Source organism: Aethalodelphis obliquidens, unplaced genomic scaffold, assembly GCF_003676395.1.
Source record: "Aethalodelphis obliquidens isolate GAN/ISIS:26980383/991018 unplaced genomic scaffold, ASM367639v1 scaffold31, whole genome shotgun sequence".
NCBI classification, from domain to species: Eukaryota; Metazoa; Chordata; class Mammalia; order Artiodactyla; family Delphinidae; genus Aethalodelphis; species Aethalodelphis obliquidens.
The window spans coordinates 7,315,271-7,339,906 of NW_020837975.1; the positions used below are offsets into that span (position 1 = coordinate 7,315,271).

The following is a 24,636-nucleotide window of genomic DNA, read 5'->3' on the forward strand; positions in this document are numbered from 1 at the left end:
TCTGAATACCTTTTATTTCCTTTTCTTATGGCTTTAGCTAGGACTTCCAGTACCATGTTAAATAGAAGTGGTAAGAGGGGACATCTTTGTCCTGTTTCTGATCTTAGGGGGAAAATATCTAGTTTCTCACCGTTACGTATGATGTTAGCTGTAAGTTTATATATAGATGTTCTTTATCAAGTTGAAGAAGTTCCTCTCCATTCCTAGTTTTCTGAGAATTTTTATCATGAGTGGGTGTTAGATTTTGTCAAATGCTTTTTGTGCATATGTTGCTATGATCCTATATGATTTTTCTTTTTTATCCTGTTGACATGATGGATTACATTAACTGGTTTTCAAATGTTGAATCAGAGATATTGGTCTGTCATTTTCCTTTCTTTTAATGTCTTTGTCTGGTTTTAATGTTATGTTGATTCTGCCCTCATAGGATGAGTTAGGAAGTGTTCCCACTGGTTCTGTTTTCTGGAGTAGATTGCAGAGAATTGGTATCATTTCTTCAGTGTTTCTTAGAATTCACCAATGTGACCATTTGGGCTGGGTACTTTGTGTTTTGTAAGGTTATTAATTATTGATTCAGTTTCTTTAATAGATATAGGCCCATTCAGATGCTGTATTTCTTCTTGTGTGAATTTTGGTAGGAATTAGTTCATTTCATGTAATTTACCAAATTTGTGGGCATATTGTTCATAATATTCTTTTATCTTTTTAAAGTCATGGAATTGGTAGTGATGGCCCCTCTTTCATTTTTGATAGTAGTAATTTGTGTCTTCTCTTTTTTTTTTTTTTTCCCCTTGGTTAGCTCAGCTAGATATTTATCAGTTGTATTGATCTTTCCAAAGAACCAGCTTGGAGTGTGGTATTTTTGGTTCATATTACAGTTTAGAGGCATAATAAGTCTTGGCTTTGAGTCAGTCTCTAAATTTTTGTCAGTAATTGCTAAGCATACGTGTGCACAAAGGCATACATATTAGGAGTCAACACAGAGATATTTGTAGAACTTTTTAGAGTCCATAGACTTTTTAAGGCTTTCATTATTAACAGAATGGTTATATGAAACAATAGCTATTTAAATCAGACTGTTGATTTTGGTAGGTGGTAAATCGAGTAATATAGATTTAAGGGTCAGGCAGAACAAGTTTTCATGCTGGTTCTTCAGGGTAGCTGTGTGTCCTTGGGCAAGTGGCTTCACCTCTTTTTAGTTTCATCTCTCTGAGCATGTTAAAGTTTATAAAATGCAAGTTCTTTTTTTTTAATCTTAGGTTCTATTTATTTATAAATTTATTTATTTTACTTTTGGCTGCATTGGGTCTTCATTGCTGTGCGTGGGCTTTCTCTAGTGGTGGTGAGCGGGGGTTACTCTTTGTTGCGGTGCGCAGGCTTCTGATTGCGGTGGCTTCTCTTGTTGCGGAGCATGGGCTCTAGGCATGTGGGCTTCCATAGTTGTGGCACAAGGGCTCAGTAATTGTGGCGCGCAGGCTCTAGAGCGCAGGCTCAGTAGCTGTGGCGCATGAGCTTAGTTGCTCCATGGCATGTGGGATCTTCCTGGACCAGGGCTCAAACCCCTGTCCCCTGCATTGACAGGCGGATTCTTAACCACTCTGCCACCAGAGAAGCCCAGAATGCAAGTTCTTATTTCACTATTTAGTATGAAAAATAGAGCAAATACATATTAGGTTTCTAGCATGCTACTTAGCTCATAGTAGACTGTCTGTTGTAGTTATTGTACTAAAAGACAACATCTATTAGACTCATTAAAGGCTTTCTGGATGTCTTCATTTTCTAGGCCATTAGTAGATGATAGGGCTTTTCCTCTTGTTCTTTGATATATGAAGCTGTATTTCTTCCCATATAGAGGTTTTGTTTACTGTAAATGGCGATCCTCTTGTACATTTAAAATTTGAGAAGCAAAAAGCTATTTGTGGGAAAGCTGTCCAGTTTGGGAAACTTCTTTGTAACCTTCTTGATCAAGTCTTGTATTCCTCAGTTGGTAGATGCTACATGTATGTAGCATGGCCTTGCTTTTTGGCCAGGTGTTTGCTAAGGTTCTTAGTCATCCAAAATGAGTGCTTATTTTTGGATTGACTCCAAGAACAGGATACTGAGTGCCTTTTTGGGAAAGCTAGAAAAGGAATCTGGCAAATAGAGCAGATTTGGGAGGCTGATTAAATATAGATCTCAATAGAGTCTCTGAGAAAGGCTCTGGGATTAAACTAAATCTAAACATATTACAAATAGGGACAAAGAAAGTGAGAAAACTTGGACTTAGTTAAAACCAACTTTTTGTTGTTGTGTGTGCGTGTTTTTTTTCTTTTGTTTTAATTTTCCAAAGTAATACGCCTTGTTCAGCTATTTTTACTAATGGAAGTTGTTACAGTGCTTACTAAATTATGGAGAAATAACTTAAAAAAATTAGTTTAAACAAAAAAGCTTAAGGCAGCAAAATTCAGTCTGTCTAACCTGTAAGTATATATTTTCAAAAATAATTGCCATGTTTCTTTCAAGAACAGGATGTAATTGTTAGAAAGGAAATAATAGAAAATATGAACAGACCAATCACAAGCACTGAAATTGAAACTGTGATTAAAAATCTTCCAACAAACAAAAGCCCAGGACCAGATGGCTTCACAGGCGAAATCTATCAAACAGTTAGAGAAGAGCTAACACCTATCCTTCTCAAACTCTTCCAAAATATAGCAAAGGGAGGAACACTCCCAAATTCCTTCTACGAGGCCACCATCACCTTGATACCAAAACCAGACAAGGATGTCACAAAGAAAGAAAACTACAGGCCAATATCACTGATGAACATAGATGCAAAAATCCTCAACAAAATACTAGCAAACAGAATCCAACAGCACCTTAAAAGGATCATACACCATGATCAAGTGGGATTTATTCCAGGAATGCAAGGATTCTTCAATATACGCAAATCTATCAATGTGATAAACCATATTAACAAATTGAAGGAGAAAAACCATATGATCATCTCAATAGATGCAGAGAAAGCTTTTGACAAAATTCAACACCCATTTATGATAAAAACCCTGCAGAAAGTAGGCATAGAGGGAACTTTCCTCAACATAATAAAGGCCATATATGACAAACCCACAGCCAACATCATCCTCAATGGTGAAAAACTGAAAGCATTTCCACTAAGATCAGGAACAAGACAAGGTTGCCCACACTCACCACTCTTACTCAACATAGTTTTGGAAGTTTTAGCCATAGCAATCAGAGAAGAAAAGGAAATAAAAGGAATCCAAATCGGAAAAGAAGAAGTAAAGCTGTCACTGTTTGCAGATGACATGATACTATACACAGAGAATCCTAAAGATGCTACCAGAAAACTACTAGAGCTAATCAATGAATTTGGTAAAGTAGCAGGATACAAAATTAATGCACAGAAATCTCTGGCATTCCTATACACTAATGATGAAAAATCTGAAAGTGAAATCAAGAAAACACTCCCATTTACCATTGCAACAAACAGAATAAAATATCTAGGAATAAACCTACCTAACGAGACAAAAGACCTGTATGCAGAAAATTATAAGACATTGATGAAAGAAATTAAAGATGATACAAATAGATGGAGAGATATACCATGTTCTTGGATTGGAAGAATCAACATTGTGAAAATGACTCTACTACCCAAAGCAATCTATAGATTCAATGCAATCCCTATCAAACTACCACTGGCATTTTTCACAGAACTAGAACAAAAAAATTCACAATTTGTATGGAAACACAAAAGACCCCGAATAGCCAAAGCAATCTTGAGAACGAAAAAAGGAGCTGGAGGAATCAGGCTCCCTGACTTGACTATACTACAAAGCTACAGTAATCAAGACAGTATGGTACTGGCACAAAAACAGAAAGATAGATCAATGGAACAGGATAGAAAGCCCAGAGATAAACCCACGCACATATGGACACCTTATCTTTGATAAAGGTGGCAGGAATGTACAGTGGAGAAAGGACAGCCTCTTCAATAAGTGGTGCTGGGAAAACTGGTCAGGTACATGTAAAAGTATGAGATTAGAACACTCCCTAACACCATACACAAAAATAAGCTCAAAATGGATTAAAGACCTAAATGTAAGGCCAGAAACTATCAAACTCTTAGAGGAAAACATAGGCAGAACACTCTATGACATAAATCACAGCAAGATCCTTTCTGACCCACCTCCTAGAGTAATGGAAATAAAAACAAAAATAAACAAATGGGGCCTAATGAAACTTCAAAGCTTTTGCACAGCAAAGGAAACCATAAACAAGACCAAAAGACAGCCCTCAGAATGGGAGAAAATATTTGCAAATGAAGCAACTGACAAAGGATTAATCTCCAAAATTTACAAGCAGCTCATGCAGCTCAGTAACAGAAAAACAAACAACCCAATCCAACAATGGGCAGAAGACCTAAATAGACATTTCTCCAAAGAAGATACACAGACTGCCAACAAACACATGAAAGAATGCTCAACATCATTAATCATTAGAGAAATGCAAATCAAAACTACAATGAGATATCATCTCACACCAGTCAGAATGGCCATCATCAAAAAATCTAGAAACAATAAATGCTGGAGAGGGTGTGGAGAAAAGGGAACACTCTTGCACTGCTGGTGGGAATGTGAATTGGTACAGCCACTATGGAGAACAGTATGGAGGTTCCTTAAAAAACTACAAATAGAACTACCATATGACCCAGCAATCCCACTACTGGGCATATACCCTGAGAAAACCATAATTCAAAAAGAGTCATGTACCAAAATGTTCATTGCAGCTCTATTTACAATAGCCTGGAGATGGAAACAACCTAAGTGCCCATCATCGGATGAATGGATAAAGAAGATGTGGCACATATATACAATGGAGTATTACTCAGCCATAGAAAGAAACGAATTTGGGCTATTTGTAATGAGGTGGATAGACCTAGAGTCTGTCATACAGAGTGAAGTAAGTCAGAAAGAAAAAGACAAATACCGTATGCTAACACATATATATGGAATTTAAGGGAAAAAAATGTCATGAAGAACCTAGGGGTAAGACAGGAATAAAGACGCAGACCTACTGGAGAACGGACTTGAGGATATGGGGAGGGGGAAGGGTGAGCTGTGACAGGGCGAGAGAGAGTCATGGACATATACACACTAACAAACGTAAGGTAGATAGCTAGTGGGAAGCAGCCGCATGGCACAGGGATATTGGCTCGGTGCTTTGTGACCGCCTGGAGGGGTGGGATAGGGAGGGTGGGAGGGAGGGAGACGCAAGAGGGAAGACATATGGGAACATATGTTTAAGTATGACTGATTCACTTTGTTATAAAGCAGAAACTAACACACCATTGTAAAGCAATTATACCCCAATAAAGATGTTAAAAAAAAATTATTGCCATGTTTCTTTCAAGAACAGGATGTAATTGTTAGAAAGGAAATAATCTGCTTGCAGAAGTCACCTTGGCTACACAGAACTAAAGCAGAGAGGAGGTTCTTAATAAAATGATTCTGAGAAGGGGGTGGTTACTTGTATCATAGCTGTCTTGCTTCAGAGTAAACGATGGTGCTTGAATCAGAAGTCTTTGCCGTGGACTAGTTGCCTGGCATGGCAAGGGTTCGCTGCAGGTGGGGGATCACTTGCTGCATTTTGGAAAGAGTGTATTTTGATTTTGTCAATGGAAGAAGATACTTAAGGCAGGCAAGATCATTTTGGAGGTTATTTCAGGCATAAGGCAGTGATTTTGGAAATGAAAAGGAAGGGACAAATTTGTGAACTGTTTTAGAATGTAGACTATCTGGGATTTGGTAACCCCCTGTTGACTCTTTCACCTCCCTAATCTCACCATCACTTAAACTAGCAGTAGGTCACCATTTTGTACAATTCCTATAATGTGTTCTAAAGTCCACCAGCCTTTGAAATCACTGACCTATTTGGTACCCTCGCCTGGGGACTGCTACTGCTGTCATTTGGGCAAGCTTGTTCTTAAGCCTCCGTAATTGAAGAGCTCCATTCAGAAGCAAATGGGAATAATTGATTTTCATCCTCCAGAGGCTGGAAAAATCAGAGACCACAGGAGGGTTTTTAAAAAGGAGACCAAACCCAGAAATAAATTTACTCCAGAACCCCTTCTTAAAAGAACTCTCTTAAGAATCTTGTAACTGGAAGCCCATCTCTCTGGAATAGATCTGGCTCGACTTTTTTAAAAAAAAAAAAGAAAAAGTGGGTGTGTGTGCTGTTAAAGGAAAAATTGTTCTGACACTTGTTAAAAGAGTAAGGAAGATTTTCAGACTAGTGCAGTAGGAGTATTGCCATAGGGGAGAGAAACCAGGCTCATCTTCATATACAACAAGGACCAGTGGGGATTTTTGGCCAAAGAGGAGGGTGAGTGAGTCAGTGGATGGAAAATTTCTAAGAGGAGACATCAAGGATAGGGGGATTCTTGCTAAACTGACCTAACAGGATTCTTGCTATAGGCAGGCCAAGGACTTAGACATCAAAGAGGGGGGATGAGGAACTGGATCAGATATCAAGGGTGGGAGAACTCTTGATAAACGTACTTAACAGAATTCTTGCTAAAACTGGGCTGAGCAGGTCAAAGGTAGGATGGGGACCAAAGTCAAGGCCTAGTTGAAAAGAGTGTTCAGAGGAGCCTGACTAAAATTTGGTCAAGGAGAGGGGTGTGTGTGTGTGTGTGTGTGTGTGTGTGTGTGTGTTTTATTTGAAAAGTAATACATGCCTCACCCCTAGAACAAATCAGTCTCAACAGTTTGGTATATAGCCTTCCATATGTTAGTATAGGCTTAGAAAAATACACTGTTCTTACAGAAATGAGATTATACTTTACATACTGTTATGCAGGTGCATTTCCCACTTCATATATCTTCCACGTTTTTTCATGTCAGCACATATACACTGGTCTCATTCTTTAGAATAATTTGCTTCACTTTAGATATTGATGCCAAACCCTTATATTTTAAATTCCAGTTTATAATTTTTTTCACATATGTTATCCCATTTATTCCATAAAACAACTCTCTCAGGGTAGGGATAGGACAAGTGACATGTCTACTTTATATAAAGTTTAGATGATCTACTAGAGATTTTGTAGCTAATACAATGTGTCAAATCCAGGATTCACTCATATGGGTCAGTTGCATGTGTGAAAAAAAAATTAGATCTTTGACATTCAGTTTACAAATTAGCAACATTCAGAATATTATTTTTGTTGTGATGCTTGGGACATTTAGGAAATATATGTGGTGTGTATTGGACCTAGAATCTGATAATAAATTTCATTTGAGGTGTACATCACTTTTACATTATTAATTTCTATCTTGAAATTTTGTTATTTTAATTTCCTTAAAACAACAAAATAATCATCTTTAAATACTTTAAGATTAAATGAATTCAGTCAGCTTGTAGCTTTCATTATAATGTTGATGCTTTCAGTAGTTACCTTAAGTAACAAGATTTGTCAGCTAATTGGATTTCTGGAAATGTTAATAGGAGTCTTTTGGTTAACTACCTCTATTCATTTCCCTCTGGGACCCGGTTCCTACCTAGAATATAGTGCCTCTCTTTCAAGACTCTTTATTGGTTTCCTATAACCCTGGAGAGAAAAAAAATGAGTAAGACAGAATGAATGAGGGGCGGGGAATGTGAAGCAGGGTGGAAGTGAAAGTGTATGAGCTGTGGGAAATTCATCTTATTCAGGAATGAGAAAAAACAGCTGAGAGAGTGGTTTTCAAGAAGTTGTATATAGCACAGTGTTAAGATTTTGGAGTTAAACCAGTGTCACCCATTCCAGCTCTGTGACTCTGGTTAAGTTATTCATCCCCATACTTGTCAGTTTCCTAGGGTTCTGGTGAGAAGTAAACAGTGAGTTGTTTAATCCACTTAAAGTATACTTGGCTCATAGCAAACATTTAATATTGGCTGTTATTTCCAGGCCGTTTAGACTCAAAATACCAAGAAAAGGGTCTCAAAGTCTGGATGGAGTAAAGTGACCATATAATTTATTGTCCAGGCCAGGATCCTGTTAATAATTATGCTGGGACAACAGATATAAGCCAGGATTTATGGTTTCCCTAAGTTGGAGGCATCTTTGCCCCCAAATGTGACTGATTAAGGCATCTTGCCTTCCTACCCAGCTCAGTTAAGCCTGTGGACTTTGACAAGCCAAGGAGCAAATCATTCTTAAAAGCTTTTCTGCGTGAGCGTGCACACACACACACACACACACACACACACTCTCTCTCTCTCTCTCTCTCTCTCTCGCTCGCTCTCTCTCTCTCTCTCTCTCTCTCTCTCTCTCTCTCTCTGTCATATACTCACTGAACAATAGAAGAAACCTTGCTTTTTCTTTCCAGGTAACATGTTACCTTAGAATATGAATCTGCACATATATTTAGACAAATCTGTACATTATTTTTTACTCAAAACATAACTTGACAGGATATTTGAGTTCTTAGAAATAGTTTCCATAATCTAAAAAAGTAATTCACCATAGCCATCTTTAAATAGCTAGGCCCCCTCATGCTTTTATGTGTAGATTTCTCTTACCTGTGTAGATTTCTCACACCTTTATGTGTAGATTTCTCTTACTGCATGTGCCCGGTGCAGTGCTTTCTTGACAGTGAGGATACGGTGGTAAACATAACATATTCCGATCTGCCCGGAAGTTGCTTGTGGTCTAGTGAGAAAGGCAATCAAATAATGACAAATACAGAGCTCTGAACTGAGATCATTGTCATCAAGGCAGAGTACAAGGAGCTCTACAAGTAGCTCATGAAGAGCCCTGCCTGGCCTGGGGAGGAAAGGAAAGAGTTCCCTGAGGAGGAGAGCTTTGCTCAATGCTGAAGGGGAGTTGAAGAGGCAGGATGGAATGGGGGGTTGGGGAGGAGGCAGCAGGGAGCCTGACCTTCTAGGAAAGAAGAGCCTGCATTAGGAGTGCAGAAAACTAGGAAGTGTTTGCTCTTAAAAGATCACCTTGGCTGCAGTGTGATCACACACCCTTCCCCCTGGTTGCAGAGCCCTTTCATCCCTTTCTCTTGAGAACGGATGCCATTCATCCGAGCAGTAACCCGTGTTCCCTTCGCATTTGCAGTTATTTTATAGCACGAATCTCACTGCATTATAATTTTTTGCTTCTATGCCTCTGAGGTTCTTTAGGGCAGTGGCTTGGTCTTATTTATTGTAAGGAACCCAGAATAGCACAGTGGCTTTTCCACTCCTTCCCTCTCCCCACAAATATTTGACTATTTACTCTGTGCCCTGTACTGTGTGCTTGCATGTTTGGGAAGGTGGTACAAGATAGGCACGGTCCCTGCTATCATGGAGCATGCGGTGTGACAGGAGTCAGAATTTTGAACTCTGGAGACCATTTTCATGCAGTTCAGCACTTCTGTGACTTTTCCTGCTGTTGCGGAACAGAAACAGTGAATGCTGGAGTGTTAAGAAGCCAGGCTAAGGTAAATTGAATCAAATAAAAGATAAGGGCCCCCAAAGTAATAGCGTAAATGGTGAGGGAAATATGGCTTGTAAAAATGTGATTATACATTATTCCTCATGACTGCATTGCAGTAAGAGCAGCACGATCCCACGGTGGTATCATGTCTCAGGTTGTCATATCCATGTCCATGTTGAGACTGTGCTCCCTCTTGCCACCATTCCCATTCCCCCTTCCCCTTACCGGCATTGATAGGGAGGCAGTGATTGAAAATAGCAGTTACTGGCGTGAATGTACAAGGTTTCTAACAGTCCCTGCTCTCCAGGAACTTGCTGGTTTCTGTGTATTTGTGGGGGGCGGAGGGGTGGGTATTGTGTGTGCACAGATTACTGACTAGAAACAGAAGACCCTTGTTCTTGGCAGGAGAGGGGAGAGCTCCTTGCTGGCTTTGTGGAAAAAGGGGGCCATCCTTCCAAGTTTTTTGTGAGTTGTGTCACCTGTGAGGTTAAAATGGGGTGTTGCCTTTCCACTGTGTTTCTCTCTCATAAGAGAGTAAACCCTTCAAAGTCACTGCCTTTTGTCACATGTTTGAAACACAAAACTCATGGCCACAAAAGCCAAGGTGACCAGAAATATACATTTCATAGTTGACAAGGACTTGTCTAGCCTGACGTGTTGTGTCAGAATCGTTTCTGCACCATCCTTACCAGGGGGCATTTGTACACACCTGAGTTCTTTTCTGGGAAAGCAGCCACTTCTAGCTCTTAGCTCTGAGCTTCAGGTGTTTCCTCCATATTTCTGATTATTATGCTTATGTTGCTGTTTCTTGATTTAAAATTTTTACACATTCTCTCTCAGTCTTTGTTATGGAAGAGCAGAGTTTAGCTTTCTTGCACTCTCTCGGTCCACTGCCTCCCCCTTCATCCTTCAGATATATCACAATTTTTAGTTACATCAGTATCTAATGTTTATATTATTATGCTATTAGTATTATTCACCTGCTGAACCAATTAATATACTCCAATCCTTTTTTTTTTTTCTCGTTCTGCCTCTCTTGTTGGTTTTCTGAGTTTCCTATGTCCAGCTCACCCTTAATCCCCAAACTAAAACCATACTTTTTAAATCCCTAAATATTCTTTTCCACATTCCAGGCAGACCCATCAGTTGATCTTGTCAGTTTCATTTTCTCCCACAGATGCCAAAGCCCTGCATCCTCCAGCGATGGTTGGGTATTTCTGAGGCTTGCTGTACACTTGATTCCCTTTGCCTTTTTTTGTCCCGTTTCCTGGATACCTGTCTTCTTCTCTCTTGGTTTGCTCGTTTATTTGGTAGAGCATATCCTCCAGTCACTTCCTGATAAAAGGGTGTGTGGGAGGTAAAATTTAAGACTCTGCATGTCTAAAAATATCTTTATTCTCTGTTTATACTTGACTGATTCTTTGTCTGCTGTAGAATTCTAGGTTGGAAATCATTTCACCTTCGAATTTTGAAAGCGTTGCTCCTTTGTCTTATGGCTTACAGAAACGAAAGCCATAAGACTTTTTGAAAGTCTTGAAATTATTGAAAATTCTGATGCCAGTCAGTCCTTTGTATGTGAACTGTTTTTCCTCTCTGGAGACTGTATTCTCTTTATCCCATGTATTCTGAAATTTCACAGTGTGCCTTGGGATGGGTCTTTTTAAAAATTATTTATTGTACTAAGTATAAGATGGACTCTTTGAACTGGAAGTTCATATCCTTCAGTTCTAGGAAAATTTATTTCTTTGATAATTTTCTCCTCTCTTTCTTTCTCTGGAACTCTTGGTCCTCTAATTTTCTTATCTTTTCTCTGGAATTTCCTATCTCTTTTTTGGTTCCACTTTCTGAAGGATTTACTGAACTTTATCATCTAGCTCTTTATTTATATTTCTACTTAATTTTTTTAAAAAATTATTTTATTTATTTATTTTTGGCTGCATTGGGTCTTTGTTGCTGTGCACAGGCTTTCTTTAGTTGCAGTGAGCGGGGGCTACTCTTCATTGCAGTGGGCGGGCTTCTCATTGTGGTGGCTCCTCTTGTTGCAGAGCACGGGCTCTAGGCGCACGGGCTTCAGTAGTTGTGGCACGCGGGCTTCCGTAGTTGTGGCACATGGGCTCAGTAGTTGTGGCTCACAGGCTCTAGAGCACAGGCTCAGTAGTTGTGGCTCATGGGCTTAGTTGCTTCACGGCATGTGGGATCTTCCCGGACCAGGGCTCGAACCCATGTCCCCTGCATTGGCAGGCGGATTCTTAACCACTGTGCCACCAGGGAAGTCCCACTACTATAATTTTTTAATTTCCAAAAGCTTTACACTGATTGTTCTAATTTTTTCTAATCCAGTTCTTGTGTGATAATAGGTTTTTTGGGTTGAAGTTTTATTTGGTTCCTTAGAGTCCCTTTATTCTGTTTGTTTTGTGCTCTCTCTTTTCATGTTGAATGCTTTCCTCAAATGTATGGTGATCCTTGGTTGTCATTTTAATTTAAAAGTGAGACACCAAAAAAGCCGACTGGATGGTCTATATAGAGGTGGGATGAACTTGTCAGGGATGGGTTTTATATGCTCTATCTAGGGTGTTTGGGCAGGAATCCACCTGCTTTGTTGGGGAATCCCTGAAAGTCAGCATCTATTGAACCGTTCTGTGGAGTCATTTGGTTTCTACAGGAAAAAATATTCTAACCTTCTGTTTGCAAGTGGAGGGTAGGGCTCTTAGCATTTTGGGAGCCAAGTGAGTGAGCAGGTCTGGAACCTCGTCCTTCAGGATGTAAACTTCCTTTTAGGGCCTTTGTTTTCAGTACAGTGCCTCTTCCTAACTTCTGCTGTTCCTAAAGTCCCTGGGTTTAGAGCCCACCTGGTTCAGTTTCTACACAAAATAAATCCATCTTCTCCTGCCTGGGTGCAGGGGTAATAGTCTACTGGCTGCCCTGGATGTGACCGGAGACCTGGTGGGCTAATGCTGCTGCATACAGAATTTGTACCAAGTCCTCGTTTTCAGCCCCTCCTCATCTCTGGTCTCCTGTGCCACCAGGTACTTCTAATCACTGACCCTTCCCAGGGTGCTTGTGTGAATTGGCATCCCCTTCCCTGGATGCAGGGGTTCACTTTCTCAGCTTTGCTAATTTATCTACTTTTCATCTTCCAAAAATGTTGACATTTTATGTTCATTGTTATCCTTCTCGTATTCTTTTTTTGTTTGTTTTTACTCTCATTTTAGTGGGTTTCAGGATTGATCAGAAATAAAAATACATGTTCAGTTTTTCCCAGTCAACTAGAATTCCTTTGGCATTGTTTTGGGGGTTTCTTGTCTGATCGTTTCATGTCTGTAAGTTGTGTCTTTCTCCAAAGATCACAAGCTTCTTTGACAATGGGAATGGTTTCCTAGACTCCTTATTATCTCTCCTTTTACGCTCAACAGTTAATTATGTAGAAAGCATTTTAGTAAGGATGTGTCAAATTCATTTGAGTAAGATGAAGTCTTTTTAAAATTAGACTGACTTTGGACAGTGCTTCCTTCTGTTGGAAAACTGCCAGTCCTTCCTGAGGTTCAGAGATAAATCTGCCTTTGCAAGGATAACTAAAAGAGGAAAACAGAGAAGGCCTTTGGCAGAAAAAGGCTGATGAGACAAACTCCTGTTTAGACCTTAATGATTTAATGAAGAATTGATGGAGAGCTGCCCAGAACCTCTCTTCCCCCTCAAGTTTGTTGCCGTTGCTCCCTCTTCACAGGGTCAGTGATGGAGCAGGCCCTTTTCCGACTTGGTGTTCTGAGAGTCTTTGACTTCCTAAGAACTAATGCAGGAGGAGACCCACAGAGCTCCAAGTTTTTTTTAAAATAAATTTATTTATTTATATTTGGCTGCATTGGCTTTCTGTTGCTTCTCGCGGGCTTTCTCTAGTTGCGGCAAGTGGGGGCTACTCATTGTGATATGGGCTGGTGGCTTCTCTTGTTGTGGAGCACGGGCTCTAGGCATGTGGGCTCAGTAGTTGTGGCTCATGGGCTCTAGAGCGCAGGCTCAGTAGTTGTGGCACACAGACTTAGTTGCTCCGTGGCGTGTGGGATCTTCCCGGACCAGGGCTCGAACCTGTGTCCCCTGCACTGGCAGGCAGATTCTTAACCACTGAGGCACCAGGGAAGTCCCTCCAAGTTGTTTTGTCTCAACAGTTAAGGTCAAGAGCCTGAATAAACTAGAAGGAATATGCATTAGAAGTCAGACGTGGGATTTTGTTTCAGTTCCATGTTAATTAGCTATATGACAATCAGTAAGTCATTTGGACTTCAGTTTTCTTACCTGTAAGATGGAAATAACAACATGTATTCCCTACTTTATAATATCGTTGTAAGGGCAACATCCATGTTTGTCAACATTTGAGCATTGTCATTTTAAACTAACCATGTAACCATGGTATTCCAGACCCTCATCTGCCTACTGACTGGACATCTACACATGGGAGTCCAAATTCATTTCAGCCTCAACTAATCCAAAACAAAACTCCCTGTGCCTCCTCCCCTCCCCTGCCTAATACTGCCACAATCACAAAACAAAGCAACAGGGGTTTTCCTCCTCAAATTACTCTCTCATTAGCCACTGAATTGTTCACACACACCCGCCCCCGCCCAATTTGGTCACCAGATCCTGTCTTTTCTATTGAATCTATCCTTTTTTCTCAGCGCTCCTTATCACTGCCTTTGTTCAGGTTCTTACTTCATGCCTGAATTGCTAACTTGTAGCTGGGCTCCCTGGATCTAGTCACACACTTCTTCCAGTCTATCGTCTATACAAATGCTTAGCATAATGATTTTTTTTTCAAATTCGGAAATATTTAAAACCATCAACAGTATGGTGAATAACAAATTCCCACTTCCCAGCTGTCAACAGAAGGATTTTTGTAAAACTTACATCTGATCATTCCCTGCTTGAAACTTTCGGTGGCCCACGGGACCCTTCATGACCTGGCTCTGCCTGCCTCTCCATCCTCGCATTCACCATCACGCTCCAGCCACTCACAGGTACTTGCACTTGCCCCAGTTTGCTGGGACTACTCAGGAGACCTTGAATTTGGGCGTTTCCTCCTTGTTTCTCCTGCCTGGCTGATTCCATCTAAGCTTTAAAGGCTCAGCTTAAGTGTCTCGTCTGTCTGCAAAGCCTCCCTTATTCCCATTTCCCCGTGAGCTATGCTTTGCATACTTCCCAGAATTCACGCAGTGTATCGTCATTTGTTTACTTGTCTGACTTCCCCACTCTCCTCAAGGGTGGAGACTATAACTTTCTGGCGTATGGAAGATAGTGCCTAAACATTTATTCAGTTGAACTGGATTGGACACTCTGCCAGCCCATTGAGATGCCATTACTTGTCTGTGTGAAGCAAGCAGTTAGGTAACTGGACAACATGAAGCAAGCTTGCTGACAGCTAAGAGCCACTGTAGGATATCGTTTAGTCCTGATCCCACAGAGTAGTCACAGATGAAAGTGGACTGGCCACTTTGGTTCCAACTTACGGTTCTTCTGTCTCTGTGTTTTATGTAAAGATATCTCAGATGTAGTATGCGTACATGTCCCATCAAGAGATTGTTGCCATTTTTAATGGATAGAGAGTAGCAGGTTCGTTACACTACACAGAGATCATGTCACACTGGGGTCGCAGGTTAGGAAAAACCGAATGTTAGAAGTTGCAAACTGGTAGCCCTGGGCAGTTCCTTGCACAGTGCTGTGCTCTTGGAAACATGAAGGAGTCCCTTAAAGGGCTTAAAATATATAGTATGGAAGCGCAGCATAAAGAATTCACTGTGGTCCAAGGTCAAATGTAATCAGTGCTGTGGTGATGGTGCACTAAATGTTTAGGGATCTCCTGTACCTTTCTTTTTCTTTTCCTGGTTCTCTTGGTGCTCTGTGCTCTGCTTTTGTTTGTCAGTGATCAGCCCTTTGGTACTTACTGCTTTAGAGAAACCTAATAGGACAGCTGTGATAGGGAGGGAGGCCTAGATTGTAAATAGCTCTTTTCTTGGGCTGCCAAAAAGGAAGAAACTTGGGTGGAGGGGGATGTTACTACCATCCTGTCTGAAGCTAAGATTCCAAGCAGAGAGATGACAGTTCTCTATCTTCATTTAGGTTTTATTTAATATATTCCCCATTCCCCCAAATTTTTCCCCATGAGCATTTAGAAGAAATGCTAGTTAGAGCAAAAGGAGGGGGAAAGGCCTTACCCAGTTGGGAAAGTTGCAGCTTTATGCAGGGAAGTACTTATCTTTCTGCCTTGTCTTTTCTAATTGTTTTGAGGTAGTTTTAGTGCTGGTATGGGATATCCAAACTTAATCACCTCTAAACCGGAGACATGGAGGTAAAAGTTAGAAAATGACAGAGAGCTTGCTCAGTTCTGCCTTTTTGTTAAAAGCAAGGGCAGTTTAAACCTCAGTTTTAAGGTTACTTTGGGACCTGGATTGAGATGGTTGAAGAGGTAGCAGATTCCTAATGCAGTACTAGGAGCTGACAGACCTGAGCTCCCAGCTGCTTTAACCAGTGTTACTATTCCCTTTTTCCCAACTCCTCTTGTTTATTCCAGTCATCTTGCTATTGTGTGCGACCTTGTATGACTGCATCTTCACTTCATCTTGTCATCCGGTTAGATCACAAAGTCCCTGTTTGGCCAAAGGCCAAGAGCACCATAAATGGGAGCTTTGGATCTGCCACTGATTTGGCTTGTAATTTGGGGCAAATAATTTGTTTTTGGGTTTTAGTGTCACCTAGTTTATAATAGAATGATGATTTTTTTGTCTTGTGGGGCAATTTGAAACTAAGTATGAAAATTGTACCTCCTAGATTTTCCAGATCTGTTTCACTTTCCATCGTTCTATTCATTGTCAGGCATAGGTATATTATTTTTGGTTTAGGAAATGAGGTATAAATGTGACAAAGAGATCATTGCTTTTAACTCTTTGTTTGAAAGGTGCTATAGGAATCCAAGCTTAATGGAGGATGGGGACACCAGGAAGAAACTCAGGCTCCTGACCTTGTCACCAGCTTCCTTAGTTGACAAGGAACAAATAATGTAGCTGTCAGTACACATGTCCTCTCTTTTCACTTAAAATTTATCTTAAGCTTTTAAGCCAAATACCTACATGCTTATTAAAGTGACCCATGTCACACATATACAACCATTTATTATTAACATTTCATTTTTTTCTCTTCTTTTCCCTGTACATAGGTTCCTTCCCCTCTTTAAAAAAAAATTCTAAAAAGACTACTGCATGAATGTATTCTCACTGTGTTTTACATAGTGTGGTAGAATACAGAGCAGAACGTGAAAGTCCCCCTTCACCACTCTGTGGTGCCCCCGCGACACACGCTTCCTTCCCCAGAGGGAACCACTGTCAACACTGGATGAGCATGCTTCCCATCGCCATCCAAGGGGGTGTGTGTGTGCATGTGTGTACTTATAAAATGAGGGCTCATCTTTTGAATATTATACAATGACTTCTTTTTTTTCACTTTACTGTAACATAGCATATCTTATAAAATCTTTCCACGTCAGGACAAATAAGTCCACCTTGTTTTCTTTCCTTTGTTGTTGTTGTTAACTGTTACATAATAATTCATTTTATTGGGGTACCTGGTATTTAACTCCCTACCTATAGGTGGACGTTAAGTTTGTAGTTCTTACTCTTACAGTGGATCAGTCCTAACAAGGATGTGTCTTTGTGCGCGTGTACAAGCGTTTCCGTTGGATAGTGCCTGACGTGGAAATGCTGGCCCAGAGTGAATGCCTATTTTTGGTTTTGGTGGGTGCTGCCGAATTGTCTTCCCAGAGGAATTCACCAATTTAAACTCATACTAGTGGGGTTTAAGAGTGTTTGTTTCCCTGATCTTTACAAGCGTTTTATAACGTCATCATTTTCATTTTTGTCAGTCTGATAGGTGAAAAGTGGTATGTGATTATTTTAATTGGCATTCTTCTAGGTTGTGTTTCTGTAGATATAGCCTTGTCTGATTTCTGCCTTTTAGGAATCCCTCAACATTGCCAGTTACTTGATAACATTTTTTCTTATTTTCTTAGGCTGAATCTCTCTATTTTATGTCCATCAATTATCTGTGGTGTAGGGTGGGAATCGTTTCACTTCATACAACTTTAGACAGGAGATGGGGTAAACTTGTGCACTCAATTTACAATCCTGATAAATGTCTCTCATATATATTTTTTCTCTACAATATTTACAATTTTCTTTCTTTTTTCTCCTTAGCATTACATTGTAACCTCTATTCTGTCTTATTACACAGCAATATAAATAGTATATAATATTCTATCTGTCTCCACCTTAGTTATCATAGTCATTTCTCTGTTGATGAACTTCTAGGCTATTTCTAAAGTTTTATTGTTACAAATAATGCTGCTTCCAACATCTGTGTATAAAGGCTCTGGGCCCAGATGGTTTTATTGGTGATTATAATTTTAGTGCTCTATGTCAGTGATTCCGGAATATAGAAATGTGTAGATAGCTGCTCAGGTGATCTGTGACTTAAACCTAATACTGATATCACCCAATAATGATAGCACAAAAAGCAAAAACTTTAGACCAGCTTCCTTTATGAATGAAGATGTGAAAATGCTAAGTAAAATACTCTCAAGTAGAAGTCACTGATATGGCCCTAATGGATAATGGCCAAATAAGGTTTACTCCAGGAATGAAAGAATGGCTCAACATTAAGAAAGCTATTGATAGGGCTTCCCTGGTAGCACAGTGGTTGAGAGTCCACATGCCAATGCAGGGGACACGGGTTCGTGCCCCGGTCCTGGAGGATCCCACATGCCGTGGAGTGGCTGGGCCTATGAGCCATGGCCACTGAGCCTGCACGTCCGGAGCCTGTGCTCCATGGCGGGGGAGGCCACAGCAGTGAGAGGCCCGCACACCGCAAAAAAAAAAAAAAAAAAAATTAGTTGGTTCACTGTGAAAAACTATGATATTATCCATAGATGCAAAAACGTATTTAAATTAAACAGTATTTCTAATACATTTAAAAAGGAAAAAAATAAGATACTTCCTTTACATGTTACAGAGTGTCTACCTCAGACTAACTGCCAATAGCATTAGCAGGACAAAACAAGGCTGCCCTCTACTACTTAATAGTATTTTAGAGGCTCTGGCCAATGTAGTAAGGATGAAACAGAAGTCAGAATTAAGGCTTTGAGGATTAAATGAGATGACATTTCAACCGTCTTAGTCTGATATTTCTGATTCAAATAAGGCACTCAAATTGTAGATTCTGTTGTTATTCTTTTTATTACCAATAAGACATATTCACAAAGGAAAGACAGAATTGTCCCTTGCATTTTAACACATGTATCCTGGTGCTTTTATGAATGTGGGTTCTTTGATCTTGGTCCTTGTGGTTGAATGATCCTGATTATCTGGTCTAGAGTTTCTCTCAAGACTTCAGTCACCAGGAGTAGAGGTGGGTACTCAGTACCTGTAACTGACTGAACGGTTTGGTTCAGTGATTTTTTAAAATTTTTGGCTGCATTGGGTCTTCGTTGTGGTATGTGGGCTTCTCATTGCGGTGACTTCTCCTGTTGTAGAGCATGGGCTCTAGGCGTGCAGGCTTCATAGTTGTGGCACGCGGGCTCTAGAGCGCAGGCTCAGTAGTTGTGGCACACAGGCTTACTTGCTCCACAGCATGTGGGATCTTCCCGGACCAGGGATCGAACCAGTGTCCCCTGCATTGGCAGGCTCATTCTTAACCACTGCGCCACCAGGGAAGTCCCTGGTTCAGTGATATTTTTGATGACCTTTCAACGGGCTGTTCTTACAATCCTGACAGTATTCAGAGACACGAGTCCCAGACTGAGTGAGTAATAAAGTTACCAATGAGGAGAATGATACAGGAAAACATGCTCTGAAATGATGACACCGTTGTCTTGATACTTGACTCCTTGTTCAGCACCCCATTGTGTACCCTCAGTGCTGTGCATTTCTGTAGTAAATAGCTGCTTTCTTTTATCAGGAGTCATGTGGAAGTAACCCGTTTGGTTAACCACCACACAGAATTCTTTTCCAGGCAGCTAGATGTCTCTAAATTTGGTTTGTGACTTCAGTCTTTTTTTTCCCCCCTATAGCATCTGGAGAGGGCCAAATGTGAACTGTGTTGACAGCACTGGGTATACACCTCTGCACCATGCTGCTTTGAATGGCCATAAGTAAGTATTAACGTGCTACATTCCTGCCCCACTCTTCAGAACCCAGGCCTTCAGATTGTCTTTTTAAATTTTTTCCTTCTGTAAAGGTGTACAAAGCAGGGATGCTGAAGAACAGAGAAAAACTAAATTTAGTCCGTCCAGAATTCTTGAGTCTCTCTTTAGTGTATAATATAAACATCCTTCCCCACCCCACTCCCAAAATAACTTTAACCAAAGGTTAAGTTTTACCTTTCTTCTGCTTATTCTCTTCCCCTTTGAAATGGGGCAGTGCCTTGCAATGATCTGGATACGAAGCTCAAATGTGGGGCAGCCAGAACATAATGGTGCTGGATGATGTATTATGTAACCAGTCCCTTTATAAACTGAAAATAGATCGAGTGGTCATGAGAAACTTTCTTTCTGTTGACTTTATCTTTCTGCTTGCCACTCTTTCCTCATAAAATTAGCCTTGTCCACAACAAGAACCATTTTTAAGGGGAAAAATAAATAAATAATATGGCCTATTTAATTCCCTTGAGTATAGAGAGGTTATCAGGAATTTGTGATTTGTGTGGGGTTTGTCTGGGAAGTTTTCTGGAGAAGGTGTGCTTTGGCAAGGGGGTGGGTGGTGGTTTGAGAGAAGGCACAGGTTTCAGTGGTTTGGCAGCTTGAAGAGGGCGCTGCCCTTCAAGTGAGGTAGAATGGCAAGGCTCAGAGCAGGAGCAGGCCGAGTGGTGGAGTACAGAGCGTAGATTTGCCAGGAAGAATGAAAACCAGAGTGTAACGGAAGACAGGGCATCGGGGAGTTTGAGGCCTAATACTAAAGGAGATAAGCAGTAGAAGTTTAGTTTTTATGAGGAAGGATTATTGGGACCATTTAGATTTTTCCGAGCGAGAACAGGGCCCTACCACCTCATGGTATTCTGTCTCACTTTTGCAATATTTGGCCCAGCCTAATTGATGCTGATGTGCCGGAAAGAAGCAATGGCTGTTTCCTTCTACATGAAACTTTTCTAAGATATATGGAATGTGATCATTTCCTGTAATGTGGTCTTTTCTATAACCATCTTAGACAAAGCTAACAGAAAATCTGTAGAGACTCCCTCCACCTTAAATGGTGGGGTAACCTGAATTAAAGTGAATCTTTAAATGACTGTAGCTTGTTAGCCAAGTTCATCTCCAGATGCTGTTTTATTTACAGTGGAGATTTTCTTTGACCTCATGTGCGTGGGGATAGTTATACATTTATATCTACTTAATTAGTGGTGTCACCAAGAAGGAAGCCAAGTCCTTCTTTCTGGATGTATCAAGTGATACCATATGCATCTGGCTTATGTTTGCAGCCACTTTAATTCTGCTCTGCCTGTCCGCTTCCAGCTCCCACATCACTAAGTGCTCTGAATAATGTGGTGAATAATGATATTTGTTTTGCATGACTGCTTTTATGTAAATTCTATCCCTGAATGCTGTTTCAACATCACAAACAAGGAAACATTGCAAGGTTTAGACAAGGGGACCAGACGTTTTCAAAATAATGGAAAATAGATGGATTATGTAGAAAGCCCAGATACACCGGGAGGTGATGAGTCAGTGTAGTGTGCCTCAAGATGGCTCAGCTGCTGTCAACAGCTGTACAAGTAGCTCATGGAATAAAAGGAAGAGCTGGGCGGTGAGCTCAGGTAGAGATGGGGAGCCAGGTGAGATAATCTCTGTGAAAGGGCTTTGTGCCAAACAGATGTGCAGAACTGTTAGTACGAAAGACTTGTGGGTTCTGCAAACTCATGATCGATTTTCGCCTTCTAGGGATGTGGTCGAGGTTCTTCTGAGGAACGACGCGCTGACCAACGTGGCTGACTCTAAAGGCTGTTACCCTCTGCACTTGGCAGCCTGGAAAGGAGATGCCCAGATAGTGCGATTGCTCATCCATCAAGGGCCCTCACACACCAAAGTCAATGAACAGGTTGGAGGGAAGGGAAGCTTTCTCCACTCAGCTACAGCCAGACCTTGGCAGCCCCATCACCGTCTCAGTCCCGTAACTCAGATCTCAGGGAACCAGCTCTTCCCCGGCCTAAGGGTGATTCCGCTCTTCCCAGCGCTACTCCTTCTAGTGCGTCAGGGAAACCTTGTACCATGAAGGGTGCATTTCATATGCATTTGAATCATGCAGATTTGGAATAATACTGTAACAAAGTTATAAATACTCACCTCACGTGCAAGACTGGAAATAATGCAAATCCTGCAAAATTGCCCAGAGTTCATTTCAAACTGGTGGGCTTTTGCCATCAACGTGGCAGTGCAGCTTTAGCTGGTAAACAGAAATACTCCCAGCATGTGTTGGTACTATGTGAACCATGCCATTGTTTTACATGCATCAGAACTTGCAGGAGTGGTGGTACGAGTGCTAGTGCTGAAAAATGAACTCACAAAGCCACGTGAGTGGAGGTCTGAGGTGATTCAGCAGAATGAAGATCATTTCCATGTGTCCTCTAATGTTCATTTACTACTGACCATGCTTTGACAAAGCAGAGAGAATTCTTAAAAAATAAAAAAGGCAGCATTTGAGCAGAAACACCACACACTGGCCATGGATTCAGGTACTCTGAGACTGTACCTTCTCTTCTTTTATATTTATTCCTTTGGGAAAGTTATATTTGAATTATGTAAGTTCTAGACAAACCTCTCATAAAATACACCTCCCTGTAGTTTGGATCTGAGATGGTGTCGATTTGCGAGGAGATGGGCCCTCTCTGAATGACAAGCCATTCTCCTGTTGCCCTCTCTGCTCTGAACTGAAGTAGATACTTTTCTTATTTGCTTGAAGGAGAGAGATGCTGCCCTTTCTCAGTAAGCTTAGGACTGTTTCACTAGTGACTTTGCTGAGAGGAGATTGTTCAGTCACCTGTAGGATTAGATCAGGGTTATTCCTCAAAAAAAAAGGAAACCATTCTTGAAGTCCCCCTGTCAGCAAGACCATGCACATTCTGTTAAGAGCACATTTTTGATTCAGAGAAGGGCAGCTTCACTGTGAGGGGTGAGAAAACTACAGCAGTGCTCCCAGCTCTCTCCACTTGGAGATTGTTTGTGTACAGCTGTTCATCCGCCTCCCTTTCCCCCTTCTGGCTGTATTTTCTGGGTAGGTGAGCAACAGACATTCAAGATCATCAATGAGGATGTTTGTTTTATAACATTAGGAAGGAAAATTGTCTCTTTAGAATTGCCTCTTTAGAACCTAAATGCAACTTTACTCCTCCTGGCTAATGTGACAGTAATTTCTCTTATCTGGAGGAAATTTATAAAAGAGGTTTGCTTTTAACTAATATTCCTCAATGTGGAAAAAACTAGTCACCCATTAAAGTCCTTCTCGTTTAAGAAATTTTCAGCCACCATTTCTAATCCTGTCTTTGCTCACTTTTGCCTTGGAACACAGCTGCTTGGATTTTTGAGCCACTTGAGTATGCTAGCTTGTCCTGCTCACAGCCGCCTCCCGCCTGGAGTGTCCATTGATAAGTGGGACCCAGCCCAGTGCTTTGCGTATCTGGCAGGCAGGTGGGTGGGGCAGGGGCTGGGCACAACGTCTGCAATAGCTCGAAAAACCTAATGCATCTAGGCAGTGGTTACAAGTATTTCACTGATTTATTAAAAACCATTAACGTTGCTTCAGTTGGAAGCTTGGATGAGAAGGGTGATGAGTGCGGTGCCCTGGAGGTTGTCTTCCCCATTAACTTCCTTTTGAGGCACCCAGAGGGCAGATCCAAGTTGTCTAGTGTTGGGCCCCCTCGGGGCTGTGCATTGCTTTGATATATTTCATCCATTTTATCATCACATTTTCTTTTCCTCTCCTTTTTATAGAATGCTCTTGAGATCAAAGAACTCAAAAAGTACGGCCCCTTTGACCCTTATATCAATGCCAAGGTGTGTACTTTTCGCTGCCAGGATTTCTCTGCATCATTTCTCCAAGCTGCACTTTCTCTTCGGTCCTCTCTGGCTTCCACTCTCATCCACTCAGACTCTTCTTCATCAACCTGACGTTTGTCCGCTTCAGCCCATCTGCTTCTGGCTTGCCTGGGAATGGGAAAATGAAGCTTCAGTGGGTTTTGTTCTTGTTTTTAAAACCCATACCAATTCTGGAAAGCTTGGGTGCTTTTCCTGGAATGGCTGAAAAGCTTAGAAGTGGCAGAACTGGGGAAATAGAAGGAACCATATTATGGGCATAATTTACTATTGTGATTTCTAAAATCATTTAAATTCAAAAAAGAAAAGTGCAATTAAAAGATGTTACGCAAAGTAGCTTACTTTTTAATAAGCACAGAAAATGATTAAATTGTACTTCCTAGATTAATTTTTTTTTTTTTAAGTTTGCTTTCGATATTTCTCTTGAGATGGAATCCGAACAATAGCTTGTGGTGGAGGTGTGGCAGCCAGGGCGTGGGTGACTCCATTTTGCTCTTAAAAGCTGCTGGTTTGGCTCCCGTCTCTTTTCCTTGAGTTTGTGCCTGGGGCTTTGAAGCCTCAGTCCCTTCTCCCCAGCCATTAGCTTCTCTCTCTGCTTGGTCACTCTTGGCCCTTGGAACAGCTCAGAAATAGGAAATGAAGTTGCACGGCCAAGCAGGGCACTTGCCTTGAGTCTCCCTCCCCCGTGAGGCTGGGATAAATAACGGGCTGATGGGCCTAGTGATGAACGTTCAGCCCCGGGCCTCGGCCCTCCACTGCCTCTGGAGGCAAAGCTGGTGGGTTGGGTGATGGTGTTAGCCTGTCTCCTCTGTGCTCTCACCTGCTGTTTTGACTCAAGGTTTCATTCAGATGAGGTTTGCTTTTTGGCAACAATCTGGAGTTTGGCTGAGTCACTGCATTATTCACATCAGCTACCTTTCACTTCTTTTCACAGCTACCTGGCTCTGAATAATACAGCAGCTGCTGGGAAGGGAAATGTAAGGTCCTTCTGCGCATTTCCAAATGCAAGGCAGATATTTCATGTTTTTCTTTGAAAATACTGATTTAGCAAATGAAG

At 41.1% G+C, this 24,636-nt stretch overlaps 1 protein-coding gene across 7 annotated transcripts in view; it reads left to right on the forward strand.

The window, feature by feature from the left end:
• The window catches only part of ANKS1A (ankyrin repeat and sterile alpha motif domain containing 1A), a 189,495-nt gene that overhangs the window by 55,186 nt on the left and 109,673 nt on the right, over positions 1 to 24,636 (forward strand). For 4 of the 7 annotated variants that reach the window (XM_027127022.1, XM_027127019.1, XM_027127020.1 and 1 more), the window contains exons 2-4: positions 19,569 to 19,649; positions 21,432 to 21,588; positions 23,478 to 23,540. In XM_027127022.1, the coding sequence (XP_026982823.1) occupies positions 19,569 to 19,649; positions 21,432 to 21,588; positions 23,478 to 23,540 (301 nt within the window). The remainder of the gene's footprint in view (positions 1 to 19,568; positions 19,650 to 21,431; positions 21,589 to 23,477; positions 23,541 to 24,636) is intronic. The other 3 variants (XM_027127025.1, XM_027127023.1, XM_027127024.1) reach the window with 1 other exon arrangement.